Here is a 20,457-nt window from a genome sequence, read left to right on the forward strand (position 1 = left end):
CTGTTAAAGATGGCGCCCGACATTTTCAGGCTAGTTTTGCTAGTATTGTCATTGTATAACCACGGTTTTTTGTGGCTAAATATGCACATTTTCGAACAAACTCTATATGTATGTTGTAATATGATGTTACAGGAGTGTCATCGGAAGAATTCTGAGAAGGTTAGTGAAAAAATTAATATATTTTGGCGATGATTACGTTATCGCTCTCTTTGGCTTGAATCAATGCTCGGGTAACGTTTGCACATGTGGTATGCTAATATAACGATTTATTGTGTTTTCGCTGTAAAACACTTAGAACATCTGAAATATTGTCTGAATTCACAAGATCTGTGTCTGTCCATTGCTGTGAGCTGTGTATTTTTAAGAAATGTTTTATGATTAGTAATTAGGTAATTCTCGTTGCTCTCTGTATTTATTCTAGTCGAGTTGTGATGGTGGGTGCAATTGTAAACTATGATTTATACCTGAAATATGCACATTTTTCTAACAAAACCTATCCTATACAATAAATATGTTATCAGACTGTCATCTGATGAGGTTTTTTCTTGGTTAGTGGCTATCAATATCTTTATTTGGCCGAATTGGTGATAGCACCTGATGGAGTAAGAAACTGATGGAGTTAGAAAAGTGGTGTCTTTTGCTAACGTGGTTAGCTAATAGATTTACATATTTTGTCTTCCCTGTAAAACATTTTAAAAATCTGAAATGGTGGCTTTATTCACAAGATCTGTATCTTTCATTTGGTGTCTTGGACTTGTTGTGTGAAAGTTAAATATTTAAAAAAAATATTTTTTTGAATTTCGCACCCTGCACTTGAAGTGGCTGTTGTCATATTGTGCCCGGCTTCGGGCTTGCAGCCATAAGAGGTTTAAGGCAGCTGCCCGGGCTTTTAATGTGCCACCCAAAACCCTGAGGCGCCACTGAGACAAGCAGGTCAAAACCATTTGGGTGGGTAACCAGTCTTCACTGGTTCTTTAGAATGAGACCTGGTGAGTCATACCCCAAAAATGGAAAGAGCCCTGGGATGTCTGAAAAGTTGCCTTTGACCTGGCCGGAGAGGATGGGAATCCAAAACACATTGAATAAGGAAAGGCAGTTGGCAGGCATAGACTGGTTTTAACGGTTTTATGAAGCAGCACCCAGGATTATCCATCCGTATATCCCACAAGCAACCAGTCTGGCTCGAGCTGTAGGCTTCACACCCACCATGACCTCTACCCCTGCCACATCAACAACCTCCGACACCAACGTCCACCCCACAGGTCTCCAGTGACCTTCCTCCAAATGTTGGTAAGAAAGGGAAACGTCAGCACACATTTTAGGAAAAATAGTAGCATAGTGTATTTTATTTAACTAGGCAAGTCAGTAAAGAACAAATTCTTATTTACAATGACCGCCTACTCCGGCCAAACCCTAACAATGCTGGGCCACTCGTGCGCCGCCCTATGGGACTCCCAATCACGGCCGGTCAAACCAGGGTCTGTAGTGACGCCTCTAGCACTGAAACGCAGTGCCTTGCGCCACTCGGGAGCCCATTATTGAACCAATATTCATGCGTTCCTGTTTCAAAGTACCAGGTCTCCAACAAACAGCAGCCATATTGGAGTCGCCCACCAGGCCAAGGAAAAGGCCAAGTCAGCTACACCCCACAAGAGGTTCCTGGCGGACAAGGCAAAAAAATAAAAGCAACCTGTGACGCTTGTTCTGTAAGGAGTTCTTCTGTTACCGGATACAGTGCAAGTACTGGGCTCATGAGCTATGCTGAAATTTAACTGGGGTGGGATTCATTTGTGACCTGTCAGAGGGGAAATGCCGGTGTTATGAAATGTTTAATCAGTTACATGTCAATGAATGTGCCAAAAATATTAAAGTGATGAACAGTTTGCTCTTGAACTGCTGGGATTTTAAATCTTGCCTTATGCAAATGATAATCTAGTTTAACTGTTAGAAAGGTAGACATTTTTGCAGGTGAGGTATGAAAGACACTGCAACCAAGGCATAATCTTTGGGGTAAATTCCCCTGATGGGCACTTTCCTAAAAAAATATATTTAAACTAAAATGTAAACTACAGCCATTTTCCTGGATTGTTACCTAAGCATGGCAATCAGCCACCTACAATCTCTAAACTTGGCTTGTCAATTTGATCTTGGGGTGGGCTACTGCTGAAAAAGTATAGGTTCACTTATGACAATCTTTCAAATAGCTTTACCATTGCATGAACACCTGCTGTGACTATCATTAGCAAACTAATTATGCCAAGAGAAGAAAGTGTTACAGTTCAAGAGTAAACAGGACACTGGGTAGTCCAGAACAGTCGCAAAACACTGAGCACTCACATTGTGATCATCTTCTTACAACCAGATGGTCACCTCTAGGCTATTTTGTGTAGATACCGGCTCCGCACTACTGGATTTAGGGTACATCTCATCAGGATCATAGCATTTTGACAACCGACAATCATTAGAGACAAAAACCATTGTAAAGTACTCATTTTATTGAAACATGCTAAAGTCAAAGGACCATACTGGGGGGTGTAGTTTCCACCACTTCTCTAAATGTACTGGAAAGTGATGCACCCTTCAGGCCACCAACAATTAGATGGCTGTGGAGACAGAAAAGAAACCCATCCCTGTAACAGGTTGAAGAATTGTTAGTAACATGCATCTCATTGCAATGACAGATGAGTCAATTACAGGTTCAAGTTCATTTGGCATCAAAGCTGATACAATTAAAAGCCAAGTGTAAACTATAGTCTTCAATGCCAAAAGCACCAACCTTGTTCTACAGTAGGATATTTTACAAATTCACTGGGGATCTGGGTTTCAGAGTTTTCCACTATTGTGAGCGGTCCAAGAACAGAGTTTTGAACCAGGCCCTGGGGTTCTGAGAAAAAAATATATATAAATTACTTCAAGCTGCATTCCCATCAGAAACTCAAGAGTGATCAGCTCAAATGAATATGGAACTACAGTTTATTCAGGCTTGAAATGAAGCGCCTCAAAATACCTGAATCCACACCCCTCTTCAACCGAGGCTTGCAACTCGAGTCACAGCACTTGCAGAGGTCACTTTGAGACGGGTCGTCCAGCAGCTCCCATCTATGAATAAAAAAAAGTTGGCTGTTGCATTGGCACTAACGTCATTATGGTCCAATGTTAAAGAATGTGACCAATACTTACTCTCCAGTCTCTTTAATGTAGTGGCAGGCCTTCTTTTCTATATCAAAAACCTCAGGGTCCCATGCAACAAGCTTACAATGAATATACACCTGGGGTGAAATAAGAGAACAGTCAAGAGCTACAGTATGAAAACAACCCAGTCATACCGAGAACTTGTGGTCCACTCACTTCCTCGCCTAGGGCAAACTTGAAGGACTGCAGGTAAAGCAGAATAGCAGACGAGTGGTACCTAGGCAGGAACCTGGAGTTCCCAGTCTTCCCATCTGCAAGGCAACTGAAAATGCATTGTGCAATGAGCAGACAAACAGAACTTCCATCCAGCAAATAAGCCAACTTTAAAATGTATTCAATACTTTAATGGGATGAATTCCCCCCGTGCACATTTTGGGTTTCGCCCTAGCACTACACAGCAGATTCAAATAATCAAAGCTTCATGACGAGTTGGTCATTTGAGTAGGCTGTGTAGCGCTATGCAGTCAAAAACCAAAATGTGCACCCTACATGGCCATAGCCAGGTCTGGTACATACCCCTTGGTGATGATGGGGTACACCAGGCTCGCAGACTGCAGTTCTGGTGTTGTGGCCGCCACACACTCCTCCAAGAGCAGCAGCAAGGGCTGATGGTCCTTCTGATCCACTGCTGCCCAGATGGGGATGAAAGAGCCCAGGGGAAACAGGCTGGTCTTAGCCAGACCAGTAAGGTCTTCTACATGCAACAGAGGGGGGGAAGGGGCGCAATGTTCATACGTACTGTACAGCCACAGGTTTCAACTAGCTTTGGGCAGTGTCCTCTGCTAGGAATTTCTTTACCAGGTAAGTTGACTGAACATATTCTTACAATTATTGTTGTTGTATGAGTCACTCACCATTGAGGAGTGCCATGTGGAAAACCAATCCTCCATGACCCTCAGCACTACCATAGGCAGGGATAAGGAATGGGGGAATCCATCCCTCAGGTCTACATACAAGGGGGAATGTTTAGTTTAATAATGAAGGTGGCAAAGGAAGATTTGATTCCAACACCATAGCTACAGTACACCCAATAGAGCCCTAAAAGGCAACACATCCACTGCATTTAAAAAAAATCATTCCTTAGACACCAGGTGTGTGCAATTAATGATAAAGTAGAACTGAAAGACAGCAGGCGCCAGACCTCTTAGGGTAAGAGTTGAGTACCCCTGGCATAGATGGTTACCTTATGTAAACACACTTAATATGGTGACTAATAGCAGCAGGTTTGGGCTTTCGGTTAGGTCTGTAAGTCAGGTTGGTTGAATAGATGTGTTTTTTGCCAGTCACCTGGGGAATAGAAGGAGAAGCATTAGTCGTCGCAGGATCCAAAATGGCATACATTGGGTCAAGAGTTAGACATTACCCGTTTCTTGATGGCACAGCCATTGAGGTTGTAGTGGAATGTCGCCATCCCTTCTCCCGTGGGAAGAACAGAAAATGTGGACGGAACACAGTGTCCAAGGAAAAGACGGGCAGCATTTTCAACCAACTCTGGACTGACCTTCCATGTCACTTTAATGGAGTGTTTCTCACAATCCACATTAAAATCTAAAAATATAAATTTGATAATGTCATCATTCACATCTCAAGAGCCAACACCACAACTTGGCTAGTCTGTTAGGCGGTCAGCATGAGATAAGTAGCCTATTCAAGTTAACATGGTATCAGTGCTACATAATCATATTATGCGTTCATTATTAGACGTACCTTCATTGGCAGCGCTTGCTGCTACAACAGCCAAAACAATTGCACATTGCCAAAGGAGAGACATGACTGAATGATCTAGGAGTGCCTACAAACTAGAAATATTTATGGACCAATTGATCCTAATCATCTTAATTCTGAACACCTGTGAGAGGTCAAGGAGCGATAATTATAGACCTAAAAACTTAAGCAACATCATCAGTTTTGGTATTTCCTGGTCTGAAAACATCCTTGAATTTTTATGGGTTTTAAAAGTAAAAATTGTAATAGTCACATCTTTTCCCCATAAAGTAGTCTGCAAAGCGGAACCTATGTCTCACAAAACACGATGGACGGACGGAATAGTGACTTACACAGGAAATAAAGTTGAATCAAAAAGATTGAACAATCTGGTTTGCTCAATTTGACAGTACCACACTAAGTGTGGATTAGGTATTTTTTACATCGATTTAAAGCGTATTTTATGCGACAGTCAAAATGCTGATCAAGGTTAAGGTAAGACCAGCCATTTAATTGGTGGCCAAGCCCGCTAGTTTACATACTGAATGATTATCTCATCACCGATCTAGCTATCTGCCGTAGCTAAATATATGAATAGATCTGAAAAGCGCTATATAGTGGGCATCGCAGCAGGCCATTGGCATTGAAACAGTCATCCCCGTATAGATTGCAGAGTTCGCTAACGTTAACTATACTGAACCAAAATATAAACACCACTAGCAACAATTAAAGATTTTTCTGAGTTACATTTCATATAAGGAAATCAGTCAACTGAATTAAATTCATTAGGCCAAAATCTATGGATTTCACAGGATTGGGCAGGGGCGCAGCCATGGCTGGGACTGGGAGAGCAGGGGTGCAGCCATGGATGGGACTGGGAGGGCAAGTGCGCAGCCACATGGGAGCCAGGCCAAGCCAATCAGAATGAGTTTTTCCCCACAAAAGGGCTTTATTACAGACAGAAATACTCCTCAGTTTCATCAGCTGTCAGGGTGGCTGGTTTCAGAGGATCCCTCAGGTGAAGAAGCCAGATGTGGACGTCCTGGGCTGGCGTGGTTACACGTGGTCTGTGGTTGTAAGGCCGGTTGGACGTACTGCCAAATTCTCTAAAACGACGTTGGAGGTGGCTTATGGTAGAGAAATTAACTGTCAATTCTCTGGCAAAAGCTTTGGTGGACTTTCCTGCAGTCAGCATGGCAATTGCATGCTCCCTCAAAACTTGACACATCTGTGGCGTTGTGTTGTGACAAAACTGCACATTTTAGAGCAGCCTTTTATTGTCCTTTGGATTGTTTTGGCAAAGGATAATTGCTAACTAACAGGGATTTAAAACAAATTTGTACAAAAAAATGAGAGAAATAAGCTTTTTGTTGAGAGAAACATTAGTTGTTTTAGTAAAGTAGTAATATGCTAGGTTAGTATGTTGAGAGCAGGATGCTCCGCCTAAATAAATGCTAGCCAGCTAGATAGCATAATATCATGTCTATTAGCATAGCTAACTAATTCCCAGTTAGCAGGGTCAGAGTTAGAATAGGGTTCAGGTTTGGGGCCAGGGTTAGGATTAGAATAGGGGTTAGGGTTATTGTCAATTGGCGATGCCTATAATAAATGTCAGCAAGCAATCAAGTTAACCACTGCCATCTGTGTGTTTTGCTATGTTAACAACCTCCAGCTGCAGGTGTAACCGCTTCTGCACCGGTGCCTTTCTCCGTTGTGTTCTGGTAAGGTGTAGGTGGAAGATAAGGCTCTGAACACAATTCAGCCGGTTGTCTCTCTTTTAATGATTGCATGGAATGGATACAAATACAAGGCAAAAGTTACTGCTGCAGTCTGGACTCCGTACAAGTATATGTGCCTCATCACACTGAGCAAACTGAGGAGTAAGATCATGGCTCCTGTTGATGACATTACAGCATTAACACAATTTAGAAAAGAAATACAATCAAATAATTCACTCTTGAAAGTAATGTAATACATCTTTAAATAACCTTAAAATAATAAATATGAGGGATTTTTGGTGAAATACATAAAGTATATTTTACACATGTTACATTCACCCCTCCTGAATTTCACCAACATACTGAAAGCATATCAAACAAGATATGGAACACAAGGGACAACAAACTCTACTGAGTCACTACTGGCACGAGTGAACACCAAGATCTCATCTTTGGTCTCTGCTATACAAGCTATCTGCAGGCAGATTCAGAGGAATCTAAGGTTGATCAGGCCTGAGAACCTCCTGGACAAATACGCTGCCAAGTACATCATACAACACTCGTCCTCACATTACATTATCCCTTGACACCATTCTACACATCACTTAGATGGCTTTACATATCTGTGAATATTCCTCAGAACAACAGAAAAAATAAAGAAAACCTTTTTTAAAACAGAGTTAGAAGAGACTGGGACTTCTTTCCTAGTTTGGTGGCTAAGCCCTCCATAGTGAATGGTCTCTGAGCCATTGTCTCAATAAGACGACTTACAGATTTCACTACCCTGCCAGTGCGTGTTCTGACCACATCTTGCGAATCACATGAACCCGGTCTTTGTAAGTCTTGGTCACTAGCTAAATCAGCTGGTCCAATTGAGTCAGGAATATCTGAAGGTTCTGTGTCAGGGACTACAGCCACCCTGTCATAGTCAGGAATGCTAATAGCAGTCTCATTATTGAGAGATAGCTGAGCTTGACGGTCTTGATTTGGACTGTCCCTGCAGCTGTACGCTGACTGTTCTTGCTCCATCTCATCTCTGACTATCTCCTGTCTCTCTGAAGATTCCTGATTTGCGGGGTCATCTACTCCACTGAGTATCCATGAACTGGTCATATCTCCAGAGCTTTCCTCTTCATCAAAGCCTGAAAGGTCCATTGACTGACCCTCATACTCTGGATCTACAGCGCCATCTGATTGAGATTCACGTGAATCATCCTTAGGCGTTTCTACCGGCAGAAAGCTGATGGCTAGCAGAAGGTTGGTGTTTCCTTTATCATCCACCAGCTTATATATGTGTGTGTATGTAGGTTTCTGTCAATGACCGTGTACACCTTAGCTTCCCACTTGTCGGCAAGTTTTCTTTTTCCCCTTTCTCCTTTGTTAGCGAGAAGCACTCTGTCTCCTTTGTTCAGGTGAGTGCTTCTGACTTTTCTGTCATAATGTTTGGCCTGTTTCTGTTGTTCTTTAACTGTATGCCGTTGAGCGATGCTCGCTGCTTAATGAAGATGGAACATCAGTGTTTTGACATAACTACTATAGTCAACAACCACAGGATCACTCAAAACTTGCTTGAACATTACATCAACAGGGAGTCTTGGAACGCGACCAAACATGAGCTGGAATGGAGCATAGCCAGTGGTTTCGTGTACAGTAGCATTGTAGGCAAACGTTAGAGTTTGTATCCGCTGTGGCCATTTCTCTTTAGCTTTTAGAGGGAGTGAGCGAAGCATATTTCCCAGAATTCGATTGAACCTTTCCGTTCCCCCATTCCCCATGGGATGATACGCAGTTGTGTGTGACTTGGTGACACCAGAGAGCTTGAGAAGTTCTGTGATTAGCTCACTTTCAAAATTGGCTTTGCCGTTTGATTTGAGCATGGAAAGGCGTGAGCTAACTTGGTGAAGTGATCTGTCAGAACCAATACATCCACTGAGCGTTGCTTGTTGTCCTCAGAACTCCAAAAGTCGAGACATACTAACTCCATAGGCGCAGAGGTTCTGATGCTTTCGAGGGGAGGTCGAGCAGACGGCTCAGGAGACTTAGCCAGGATGCATCTCCGACAGCACTTGACATACTCCTTCACATCATGCTCCATCTTGGGCCAGAAGAAATGCTGCCTTGCCAAAATGAAGAGTTCTAGCTTGCCCTTGGTGGCCAGCATGGTCATGCACACCACTCAATGCTTTCTCCTTCATATTTTTGGGCATCACATACTGATGTCTCTTTTGTTTGCTCAGGGGATCCTTTGTCGCCCTGTAAAGCACTCCATCTTGGACCCTGAGCCTTTCCCCCTGCTTGGCGAGTGCAAGGGTTTGTGAATCAAATCCATCCCTCTCTCGTCTTGAAGGACGTCTTTTGCGGTTGACAAACAGGATAGCCTTAGAAATCGTAGGATCAAGTTCTTGACTCCGCTGAAGCTCCTCAAAAGAGATCGCAGGAATGGAGTCTTGGCTTGGAGATATGAGTTGTTGCACAGACTGCACTAACTGTACTTAGTTTTGGTTTCGTCATTATGTATGTGAGGGGATTATGTAATACATCTTAAAATAACCTTAAATATGAGGGATTTTTGGTGAAATACATAAAGTATATTTTACACCTTTTACACTGGCAATCACTCACTGATCTGGAAATCATTAGAATGAACTCATTGCAGTCTTGCAATTGATTATCAGATACTTATCCTGAGTTTGTAACCAAGTGGGAGATGTGAATTTACCAGTTATGAAGTCGTAACTAGTTGGATGCATTGAACTCGTTGAGAAACGCCAATTGGCTAATGGCCAACAAGCTGCATAAACAATAAACAAAAAATACAGCTATCATGCTTGTAAACAAACTATAGTGTTCAAAAACCATATTAATAGATGGCTTTTTATAAATAATGTTTTGTTGTTGCATTTAACTGAAGAAAATGCAATTATCGAGGTAATTTTCGTAGTAGATGACGTCAGAGGTCAGCATGTGGGAGCTCAGGATGATAGACAAGTTTCCCACTAGTAATTAAGCTTGTTTGGAATTGGAACTTTCCCATTTCTTATTCATCGCTTAGAAGTGTTGTAAATTTACCATCAAATTCATTGGGATATAGGGTACTATGGGGCGAGACGCACCCTGGGGTAAGACGTGCCCTCCCCCCTGTAATTCTCACAACAAAAAAATCAACAGTTTCTCTGGCTGCCGCTAGTCTTGATCAACTACAAATGTCCTCTGTTTCAACATTTTTGAAGTCATGCCATCAAAACAATTTTGAGTTAAATGTATTTAATTATTAATAATTTAGAAAAAGTTGTAGATATAATCCAAAGAAGTTAGATACATTTTGTTTTTATGTATACATGTAAGGAAGCCTTAAAATAAATCATCCATTTGTTTAGAGAGAAACATTTTGATTGTTTTTTTAGTAAAGTAGTAATATGTTAGGTTAGTATGTTGAAGGCAGGAATCCGTCTGCCACACCAATGCGGCAAGATATCTCTCCTCTTTATGATTGATCATTTGTTTCTAGCTGTAATTTAGGCACTGACTAGCCAAGTTAGCTAGCTAGCAACCTCACTAGCAGAAAGTCTGAGGTGAAATAAATGCTAGCCAGCTAGTTAGCATAATATGTCTATTATCATAGTCAGCTAATCCCCCAGTTAGCAGGATTAGGGGTCAGAATTAGAATAGGAGCCAGGGTTAGGATTAGAATAAGGTTAGGATAAAAGCATATGCTAAATGGCATATGAATAGGGGTTAGTGTCAGAATAGTGTTTACGGTTAGGCTAGGTTCAGAATAGGAATTAGGTTACGGGTCAGTTCTCCACCATTCCTAAGATAATTTTGTTTTTAGATGAGTTAACAAGAAAATATCTGATTGTGGAGGCTATGGCGAAGAGGCGCTTCGTTGTGCCCTGAATGCTATTGAAAATGGGCAGGGCATTAAGGCAGCTGCCCGGGCTTTTAATGTGCCACCCAAAACCCTGAGGCGCCACTGAGACAAGCAGGTCAAAACCATTTGGGTGGGTAACCAGTCTTCACTGGTTCTTTAGAATGAGACCTGGTGAGTCATACCCCAAAAATGGAAAGAGCCCTGGGATGTCTGAAAAGTTGCCTTTGACCTGGCCGGAGAGGATGGGAATCCAAAACACATTGAATAAGGAAAGGCAGTTGGCAGGCATAGACTGGTTTTAACGGTTTTATGAAGCAGCACCCAGGATTATCCATCCGTATATCCCACAAGCAACCAGTCTGGCTCGAGCTGTAGGCTTCACACCCACCATGACCTCTACCCCTGCCACATCAACAACCTCCGACACAACGTCCACCCCACAGGTCTCCAGTGACCTTCCTCCAAATGTTGGTAAGAAAGGGAAACGTCAGCACACATTTTAGGAAAAATAGTAGCATAGTGTATTTTATTTAACTAGGCAAGTCAGTAAAGAACAAATTCTTATTTACAATGACCGCCTACTCCGGCCAAACCCTAACAATGCTGGGCCACTCGTGCGCCGCCCTATGGGACTCCCAATCACGGCCGGTCAAACCAGGGTCTGTAGTGACGCCTCTAGCACTGAAACGCAGTGCCTTGCGCCACTCGGGAGCCCATTATTGAACCAATATTCATGCGTTCCTGTTTCAAAGTACCAGGTCTCCAACAAACAGCAGCCATATTGGAGTCGCCCACCAGGCCAAGGAAAAGGCCAAGTCAGCTACACCCCACAAGAGGTTCCTGGCGGACAAGGCAAAAAAATAAAAGCAACCTGTGACGCTTGTTCTGTAAGGAGTTCTTCTGTTACCGGATACAGTGCAAGTACTGGGCTCATGAGCTATGCTGAAATTTAACTGGGGTGGGATTCATTTGTGACCTGTCAGAGGGGAAATGCCGGTGTTATGAAATGTTTAATCAGTTACATGTCAATGAATGTGCCAAAAATATTAAAGTGATGAACAGTTTGCTCTTGAACTGCTGGGATTTTAAATCTTGCCTTATGCAAATGATAATCTAGTTTAACTGTTAGAAAGGTAGACATTTTTGCAGGTGAGGTATGAAAGACACTGCAACCAAGGCATAATCTTTGGGGTAAATTCCCCTGATGGGCACTTTCCTAAAAAAATATATTTAAACTAAAATGTAAACTACAGCCATTTTCCTGGATTGTTACCTAAGCATGGCAATCAGCCACCTACAATCTCTAAACTTGGCTTGTCAATTTGATCTTGGGGTGGGCTACTGCTGAAAAAGTATAGGTTCACTTATGACAATCTTTCAAATAGCTTTACCATTGCATGAACACCTGCTGTGACTATCATTAGCAAACTAATTATGCCAAGAGAAGAAAGTGTTACAGTTCAAGAGTAAACAGGACACTGGGTAGTCCAGAACAGTCGCAAAACACTGAGCACTCACATTGTGATCATCTTCTTACAACCAGATGGTCACCTCTAGGCTATTTTGTGTAGATACCGGCTCCGCACTACTGGATTTAGGGTACATCTCATCAGGATCATAGCATTTTGACAACCGACAATCATTAGAGACAAAAACCATTGTAAAGTACTCATTTTATTGAAACATGCTAAAGTCAAAGGACCATACTCGGGGGTGTAGTTTCCACCACTTCTCTAAATGTACTGGAAAGTGATGCACCCTTCAGGCCACCAACAATTAGATGGCTGTGGAGACAGAAAAGAAACCCATCCCTGTAACAGGTTGAAGAATTGTTAGTAACATGCATCTCATTGCAATGACAGATGAGTCAATTACAGGTTCAAGTTCATTTGGCATCAAAGCTGATACAATTAAAAGCCAAGTGTAAACTATAGTCTTCAATGCCAAAAGCACCAACCTTGTTCTACAGTAGGATATTTTACAAATTCACTGGGGATCTGGGTTTGAGTTTTCCACTATTGTGAGCGGTCCAAGAACAGAGTTTTGAACCAGGCCCTGGGGTTCTGAGAAAAAAAAATATATAAATTACTTCAAGCTGCATTCCCATCAGAAACTCAAGAGTGATCAGCTCAAATGAATATGGAACTACAGTTTATTCAGGCTTGAAATGAAGCGCCTCAAAATACCTGAATCCACACCCCTCTTCAACCGAGGCTTGCAACTCGAGTCACAGCACTTGCAGAGGTCACTTTGAGACGGGTCGTCCAGCAGCTCCCATCTATGAATAAAAAAAGTTGGCTGTTGCATTGGCACTAACGTCATTATGGTCCAATGTTAAAGAATGTGACCAATACTTACTCTCCAGTCTCTTTAATGTAGTGGCAGGCCTTCTTTTCTATATCAAAAACCTCAGGGTCCCATGCAACAAGCTTACAATGAATATACACCTGGGGTGAAATAAGAGAACAGTCAAGAGCTACAGTATGAAAACAACCCAGTCATACCGAGAACTTGTGGTCCACTCACTTCCTCGCCTAGGGCAAACTTGAAGGACTGCAGGTAAAGCAGAATAGCAGACGAGTGGTACCTAGGCAGGAACCTGGAGTTCCCAGTCTTCCCATCTGCAAGGCAACTGAAAATGCATTGTGCAATGAGCAGACAAACAGAACTTCCATCCAGCAAATAAGCCAACTTTAAAATGTATTCAATACTTTAATGGGATGAATTCCCCCCGTGCACATTTTGGGTTTCGCCCTAGCACTACACAGCAGATTCAAATAATCAAAGCTTCATGACGAGTTGGTCATTTGAGTAGGCTGTGTAGCGCTATGCAGTCAAAAACCAAAATGTGCACCCTACATGGCCATAGCCAGGTCTGGTACATACCCCTTGTTGGTGATGATGGGGTACACCAGGCTCGCAGACTGCAGTTCTGGTGTTGTGGCCGCCACACACTCCTCCAAGAGCAGCAGCAAGGGCTGATGGTCCTTCTGATCCACTGCTGCCCAGATGGGGATGAAAGAGCCCAGGGGAAACAGGCTGGTCTTAGCAAGACCAGTAAGGTCTTCTACATGCAACAGAGGGGGGGAAGGGGCGCAATGTTCATACGTACTGTACAGCCACAGGTTTCAACTAGCTTTGGGCAGTGTCCTCTGCTAGGAATTTCTTTACCAGGTAAGTTGACTGAACATATTCTTACAATTATTGTTGTTGTATGAGTCACTCACCATTGAGGAGTGCCATGTGGAAAACCAATCCTCCATGACCCTCAGCACTACCATAGGCAGGGATAAGGAATGGGGGAATCCATCCCTCAGGTCTACATACAAGGGGGAATGTTTAGTTTAATAATGAAGGTGGCAAAGGAAGATTTGATTCCAACACCATAGCTACAGTACACCCAATAGAGCCCTAAAAGGCAACACATCCACTGCATTTAAAAAAAATCATTCCTTAGACCTGGGACACCAGGTGTGTGCAATTAATGATAAAGTAGAACTGAAAGACAGCAGGCGCCAGACCTCTTAGGGTAAGAGTTGAGTACCCCTGGCATAGATGGTTACCTTATGTAAACACACTTAATATGGTGACTAATAGCAGCAGGTTTGGGCTTTCGGTTAGGTCTGTAAGTCAGGTTGGTTGAATAGATGTGTTTTTTGCCAGTCACCTGGGGAATAGAAGGAGAAGCATTAGTCGTCGCAGGATCCAAAATGGCATACATTGGGTCAAGAGTTAGACATTACCCGTTTCTTGATGGCACAGCCATTGAGGTTGTAGTGGAATGTCGCCATCCCTTCTCCCGTGGGAAGAACAGAAAATGTGGACGGAACACAGTGTCCAAGGAAAAGACGGGCAGCATTTTCAACCAACTCTGGACTGACCTTCCATGTCACTTTAATGGAGTGTTTCTCACAATCCACATTAAAATCTAAAAATATAAATTTGATAATGTCATCATTCACATCTCAAGAGCCAACACCACAACTTGGCTAGTCTGTTAGGCGGTCAGCATGAGATAAGTAGCCTATTCAAGTTAACATGGTATCAGCGCTACATAATCATATTATGCGTTCATTATTAGACGTACCTTCATTGGCAGCGCTTGCTGCTACAACAGCCAAAACAATTGCACATTGCCAAAGGAGAGACATGACTGAATGATCTAGGAGTGCCTACAAACTAGAAATATTTATGGACCAATTGATCCTAATCATCTTAATTCTGAACACCTGTGAGAGGTCAAGGAGCGATAATTATAGACCTAAAAACTTACCAACATCATCAGTTTTGGTATTTCCTGGTCTGAAAACATCCTTGAATTTTTATGGGTTTTAAAAGTAAAAATTGTAATAGTCACATCTTTTCCCCATAAAGTAGTCTGCAAAGCGGAACCTATGTCTCACAAAACACGATGGACGGACGGAATAGTGACTTACACAGGAAATAAAGTTGAATCAAAAAGATTGAACAATCTGGTTTGCTCAATTTGACAGTACCACACTAAGTGTGGATTAGGTATTTTTTACATCGATTTAAAGCGTATTTTATGCGACAGTCAAAATGCTGATCAAGGTTAAGGTAAGACCAGCCATTTAATTGGTGGCCAAGCCCGCTAGTTTACATACTGAATGATTATCTCATCACCGATCTAGCTATCTGCCGTAGCTAAATATATGAATAGATCTGAAAAGCGCTATATAGTGGGCATCGCAGCAGGCCATTGGCATTGAAACAGTCATCCCCGTATAGATTGCAGAGTTCGCTAACGTTAACTATACTGAACCAAAATATAAACACCACTAGCAACAATTAAAGATTTTTCTGAGTTACATTTCATATAAGGAAATCAGTCAACTGAATTAAATTCATTAGGCCAAAATCTATGGATTTCACAGGATTGGGCAGGGGCGCAGCCATGGCTGGGACTGGGAGAGCAGGGGTGCAGCCATGGATGGGACTGGGAGGGCAAGTGCGCAGCCACATGGGAGCCAGGCCAAGCCAATCAGAATGAGTTTTTCCCCACAAAAGGGCTTTATTACAGACAGAAATACTCCTCAGTTTCATCAGCTGTCAGGGTGGCTGGTTTCAGAGGATCCCTCAGGTGAAGAAGGCAGATGTGGACGTCCTGGGCTGGCGTGGTTACACGTGGTCTGTGGTTGTAAGGCCGGTTGGACGTACTGCCAAATTCTCTAAAACGACGTTGGAGGTGGCTTATGGTAGAGAAATTAACTGTCAATTCTCTGGCAAAAGCTTTGGTGGACTTTCCTGCAGTCAGCATGGCAATTGCATGCTCCCTCAAAACTTGACACATCTGTGGCGTTGTGTTGTGACAAAACTGCACATTTTAGAGCAGCCTTTTATTGTCCTTTGGATTGTTTTGGCAAAGGATAATTGCTAACTAACAGGGATTTAAAACAAATTTGTACAAAAAAATGAGAGAAATAAGCTTTTTGTTGAGAGAAACATTAGTTGTTTTAGTAAAGTAGTAATATGCTAGGTTAGTATGTTGAGAGCAGGATGCTCCGCCTAAATAAATGCTAGCCAGCTAGATAGCATAATATCATGTCTATTAGCATAGCTAACTAATTCCCAGTTAGCAGGGTCAGAGTTAGAATAGGGTTCAGGTTTGGGGCCAGGGTTAGGATTAGAATAGGGGTTAGGGTTATTGTCAATTGGCGATGCCTATAATAAATGTCAGCAAGCAATCAAGTTAACCACTGCCATCTGTGTGTTTTGCTATGTTAACAACCTCCAGCTGCAGGTGTAACCGCTTCTGCACCGGTGCCTTTCTCCGTTGTGTTCTGGTAAGGTGTAGGTGGAAGATAAGGCTCTGAACACAATTCAGCCGGTTGTCTCTCTTTTAATGATTGCATGGAATGGATACAAATACAAGGCAAAAGTTACTGCTGCAGTCTGGACTCCGTACAAGTATATGTGCCTCATCACACTGAGCAAACTGAGGAGTAAGATCATGGCTCCTGTTGATGACATTACAGCATTAACACAATTTAGAAAAGAAATACAATCAAATAATTCACTCTTGAAAGTAATGTAATACATCTTTAAATAACCTTAAAATAATAAATATGAGGGATTTTTGGTGAAATACATAAAGTATATTTTACACATGTTACATTCACCCCTCCTGAATTTCACCAACATACTGAAAGCATATCAAACAAGATATGGAACACAAGGGACAACAAACTCTACTGAGTCACTACTGGCACGAGTGAACACCAAGATCTCATCTTTGGTCTCTGCTATACAAGCTATCTGCAGGCAGATTCAGAGGAATCTAAGGTTGATCAGGCCTGAGAACCTCCTGGACAAATACGCTGCCAAGTACATCATACAACACTCGTCCTCACATTACATTATCCCTTGACACCATTCTACACATCACTTAGATGGCTTTACATATCTGTGAATATTCCTCAGAACAACAGAAAAAATAAAGAAAACCTTTTTTAAAACAGAGTTAGAAGAGACTGGGACTTCTTTCCTAGTTTGGTGGCTAAGCCCTCCATAGTGAATGGTCTCTGAGCCATTGTCTCAATAAGACGACTTACAGATTTCACTACCCTGCCAGTGCGTGTTCTGACCACATCTTGCGAATCACATGAACCCGGTCTTTGTAAGTCTTGGTCACTAGCTAAATCAGCTGGTGCAATTGAGTCAGGAATATCTGAAGGTTCTGTGTCAGGGACTACAGCCACCCTGTCATAGTCAGGAATGCTAATAGCAGTCTCATTATTGAGAGATAGCTGAGCTTGACGGTCTTGATTTGGACTGTCCCTGCAGCTGTACGCTGACTGTTCTTGCTCCATCTCATCTCTGACTATCTCCTGTCTCTCTGAAGATTCCTGATTTGCGGGGTCATCTACTCCACTGAGTATCCATGAACTGGTCATATCTCCAGAGCTTTCCTCTTCATCAAAGCCTGAAAGGTCCATTGACTGACCCTCATACTCTGGATCTACAGCGCCATCTGATTGAGATTCACGTGAATCATCCTTAGGCGTTTCTACCGGCAGAAAGCTGATGGCTAGCAAAAGGTTGGTGTTTCCTTTATCATCCACCAGCTTATATATGTGTGTGTATGTAGGTTTCTGTCAATGACCGTGTACATCTTAGCTTCCCACTTGTCGGCAAGTTTTCTTTTTCCCCTTTCTCCTTTGTTAGCGAGAAGCACTCTGTCTCCTTTGTTCAGGTGAGTGCTTCTGACTTTTCTGTCATAATGTTTGGCCTGTTTCTGTTGTTCTTTAACTGTATGCCGTTGAGTGATGCTCGCTGCTTAATGAAGATAGGACATCAGTGTTTTGACATAACTACTATAGTCAACAACCACAGGATCCCTCAAAACTTGCTTGAACATTACATCAACAGGGAGTCTCGGAACGCGACCAAACATGAGCTGGAATGGAGCATAGCCAGTAAAGAAGATAGGACATCAGTGTTTTGACATACAGTGGGGCAAAAAAGTATTTAGTCAGCCACCAATTGTGCAAGTTCTCCCACTTAAAAAGATGAGAGAGGCCTGTAATTTTCATCATAGGTACACTTCAACTATGACAGACAAAATGAGAAAAAAAAATCCTGAAAATCACATTGTAGGATTTTTTATAAATTTATTTGCAAATTTTGGTGGAAAATAAGTATTTGGTCAATAACAAAAGTTTATCTCAATACTTTGTTATATACCCTTTGTTGGCAATGACAGAGGTCAGACGTTTTCTGTAAGTTTTCACAAGGTTTTCACACACTGTTGCTGGTATTTTGGCCCATTCCTCCATGCAGATCTCCTCTAGAGCAGTGATGTTTTGGGGCTGTTGCTGGGCAACACAGACTTTCAACTCCCTCCAAAGATTTTCTATGGGGTTGAGATCTGGAGACTGGCTAGGCCACTCCAGGACCTTGAAATGCTTCTTACGAAGCCACTCCTTCGTTGCCCGGGCGGTGTGTTTGGGATCATTGTCATGCTGAAAGACCCAGCCACGTTTCAGCTTCAATGCCCTTGCTGATGGAAGGAGGTTTTCACTCAAAATCTCACGATACATGGCCCCATTCATTCTTTCCTTTACACGGATCAGTCATCCTGGTCCCTTTGCAGAAAAACAGCCCCAAAGCATGATGTTTCCACCCCCATGCTTCACAGTAGGTATGGTGTTCTTTGGATGCAACTCAGCATTCTTTGTCCTCCAAACACGACGAGTTGAGTTTTTACCAAAAAGTTATATTTTGGTTTCATCTGACCATATCACATTCTCCCAATCTTCTTCTGGATCATCCAAATGCTCTCTAGCAAACTTCAGACGGGCCTGGACATGTACTGGCTTAAGCAGGGGGACACGTCTGGCACTGCAGGATTTGAGTCCCTGGCGGCGTAGTGTGTTACTGATGGTAGGCTTTGTTACTTTGGTCCCAGCTCTCTGCAGGTCATTCACTAGGTCCCCCTGTGTGGTTCTGGGATTTTTGCTCACCGTTCTTGTGATCATTTTGACCCCACGGGGTGAGATCTTGCGTGGAGCCCCAGATCGAGGGAGATTATCAGTGGTCTTGTATGTCTTCCATTTCCTAATAATTGCTCCCACAGTTGATTTCTTCAAACCAAGCTGCTTACCTATTGCAGATTCAGTCTTCCCAGCCTGGTGCAGGTCTACAATTTTGTTTCTGGTGTCCTTTGACAGCTCTTTAGTCTTGGCCATAGTGGAGTTTGGAGTGTGACTGTTTGAGGTTGTGGACAGGTGTCTTTTATACTGATAACAAGTTCAAACAGGTGCCATTAATACAGGTAACGAGTGGAGGACAGAGGAGCCTCTTAAAGAAGAAGTTACAGGTTTGTGAGAGCCAGAAATCTTGCTTGTTTGTAGGTGACCAAATACTTATTTTCCACCATAATTTGCAAATAAATTCATTAAAAATCCTACAATGTGATTTTCTGGATTTTTTTTTCTCATTTTGTCTGTCATAGTTGAAGTGTACCTATGATGAAAATTACAGGCCTCTTTCATCTTTTTAAGTGGGAGAACTTGCACAATTGGTGGCTGACTAAATACTTTTTTGCCCCACTGTAACTACTATAGTCAACAACCACAGGATCCCTCAAAACTTGCTTGAACATTACATCAACAGGGAGTCTCGGAACGCGACCAAACATGAGCTGGAATGGAGCATAGCCAGTGGTTTCGTGTACAGTAGCATTGTAGGCAAACGTTAGAGTTTGTATCCGCTGTGGCCATTTCTCTTTAGCTTTTAGAGGGAGTGAGCGAAGCATATTTCCCAGAATTCGATTGAACCTTTCCGTTCCCCCATTCCCCATGGGATGATACGCAGTTGTGTGTGACTTGGTGACACCAGAGAGCTTGAGAAGTTCTGTGATTAGCTCACTTTCAAAATTGGCTTTGCCGTTTGATTTGAGCACGGAAAGGCGTGAGCTAACTTGGTGAAGTGATCTGTCAGAACCAATACATCCACTGAGCGTTGCTTGTTGTCCTCAGCACTCCAAAAGTCGAGACATACTAACTCCATAGGCGCAGAGGTTCTGATGCTTTCGAGGGGAGGTCGAGCAGACGGCTCAGGAGACTTAGCCAGGATGCATCTCCGACAGCACTTGACATACTCCTTCACATCATGCTCCATCTTGGGCCAGAAGAAATGCTGCCTTGCCAAAATGAAGAGTTCTAGCTTGCCCTTGGTGGCCAGCATGGTCATGCACACCACTCAATGCTTTCTCCTTCATATTTTTGGGCATCACATACTGATGTCTCTTTTGTTTGCTCAGGGGATCCTTTGTCGCCCTGTAAAGCACTCCATCTTGGACCCTGAGCCTTTCCCCCTGCTTGGCGAGTGCAAGGGTTTGTGAATCAAATCCATCCCTCTCTCGTCTTGAAGGACGTCTTTTGCGGTTGACAAACAGGATAGCCTTAGAAATCGTAGGATCAAGTTCTTGACTCCGCTGAAGCTCCTCAA

At 42.7% G+C, this 20,457-nt stretch overlaps 2 protein-coding genes across 2 annotated transcripts; both read right to left on the reverse strand.

Annotated features, from left to right (window-relative positions):
- Positions 1–2,595: 2,595 nt before the first annotated feature.
- On the reverse strand, positions 2,596–8,781 carry LOC120055373 (zona pellucida sperm-binding protein 3-like). The gene is made up of 10 exons (XM_039003241.1): positions 8,676–8,781; positions 4,556–4,740; positions 4,376–4,479; positions 4,047–4,138; positions 3,709–3,886; positions 3,349–3,454; positions 3,181–3,269; positions 3,008–3,099; positions 2,810–2,884; positions 2,596–2,603 (listed from the first exon to the last, which is right to left on the reverse strand). Exons 1-10 carry the CDS (start codon positions 8,779–8,781, stop codon positions 2,596–2,598), a joined length of 1,035 nt encoding a protein of 344 aa, XP_038859169.1.
- A 3,690-nt stretch (positions 8,782–12,471) lies between these two features.
- Positions 12,472–20,199, reverse strand: LOC120055374. Its single transcript, XM_039003242.1, has 9 exons — positions 20,094–20,199; positions 14,229–14,413; positions 14,049–14,152; positions 13,713–13,804; positions 13,372–13,552; positions 13,012–13,117; positions 12,844–12,932; positions 12,672–12,763; positions 12,472–12,548 (listed from the first exon to the last, which is right to left on the reverse strand). The coding sequence occupies exons 1-9, from the start codon at positions 20,197–20,199 to the stop codon at positions 12,472–12,474; spliced, it is 1,032 nt and encodes a 343-aa protein (XP_038859170.1).
- Positions 20,200–20,457: the final 258 nt, after the last annotated feature.

This window comes from Salvelinus namaycush, chromosome 11 (assembly GCF_016432855.1).
Source record: "Salvelinus namaycush isolate Seneca chromosome 11, SaNama_1.0, whole genome shotgun sequence".
Taxonomy (NCBI): Eukaryota; Metazoa; Chordata; class Actinopteri; order Salmoniformes; family Salmonidae; genus Salvelinus; species Salvelinus namaycush.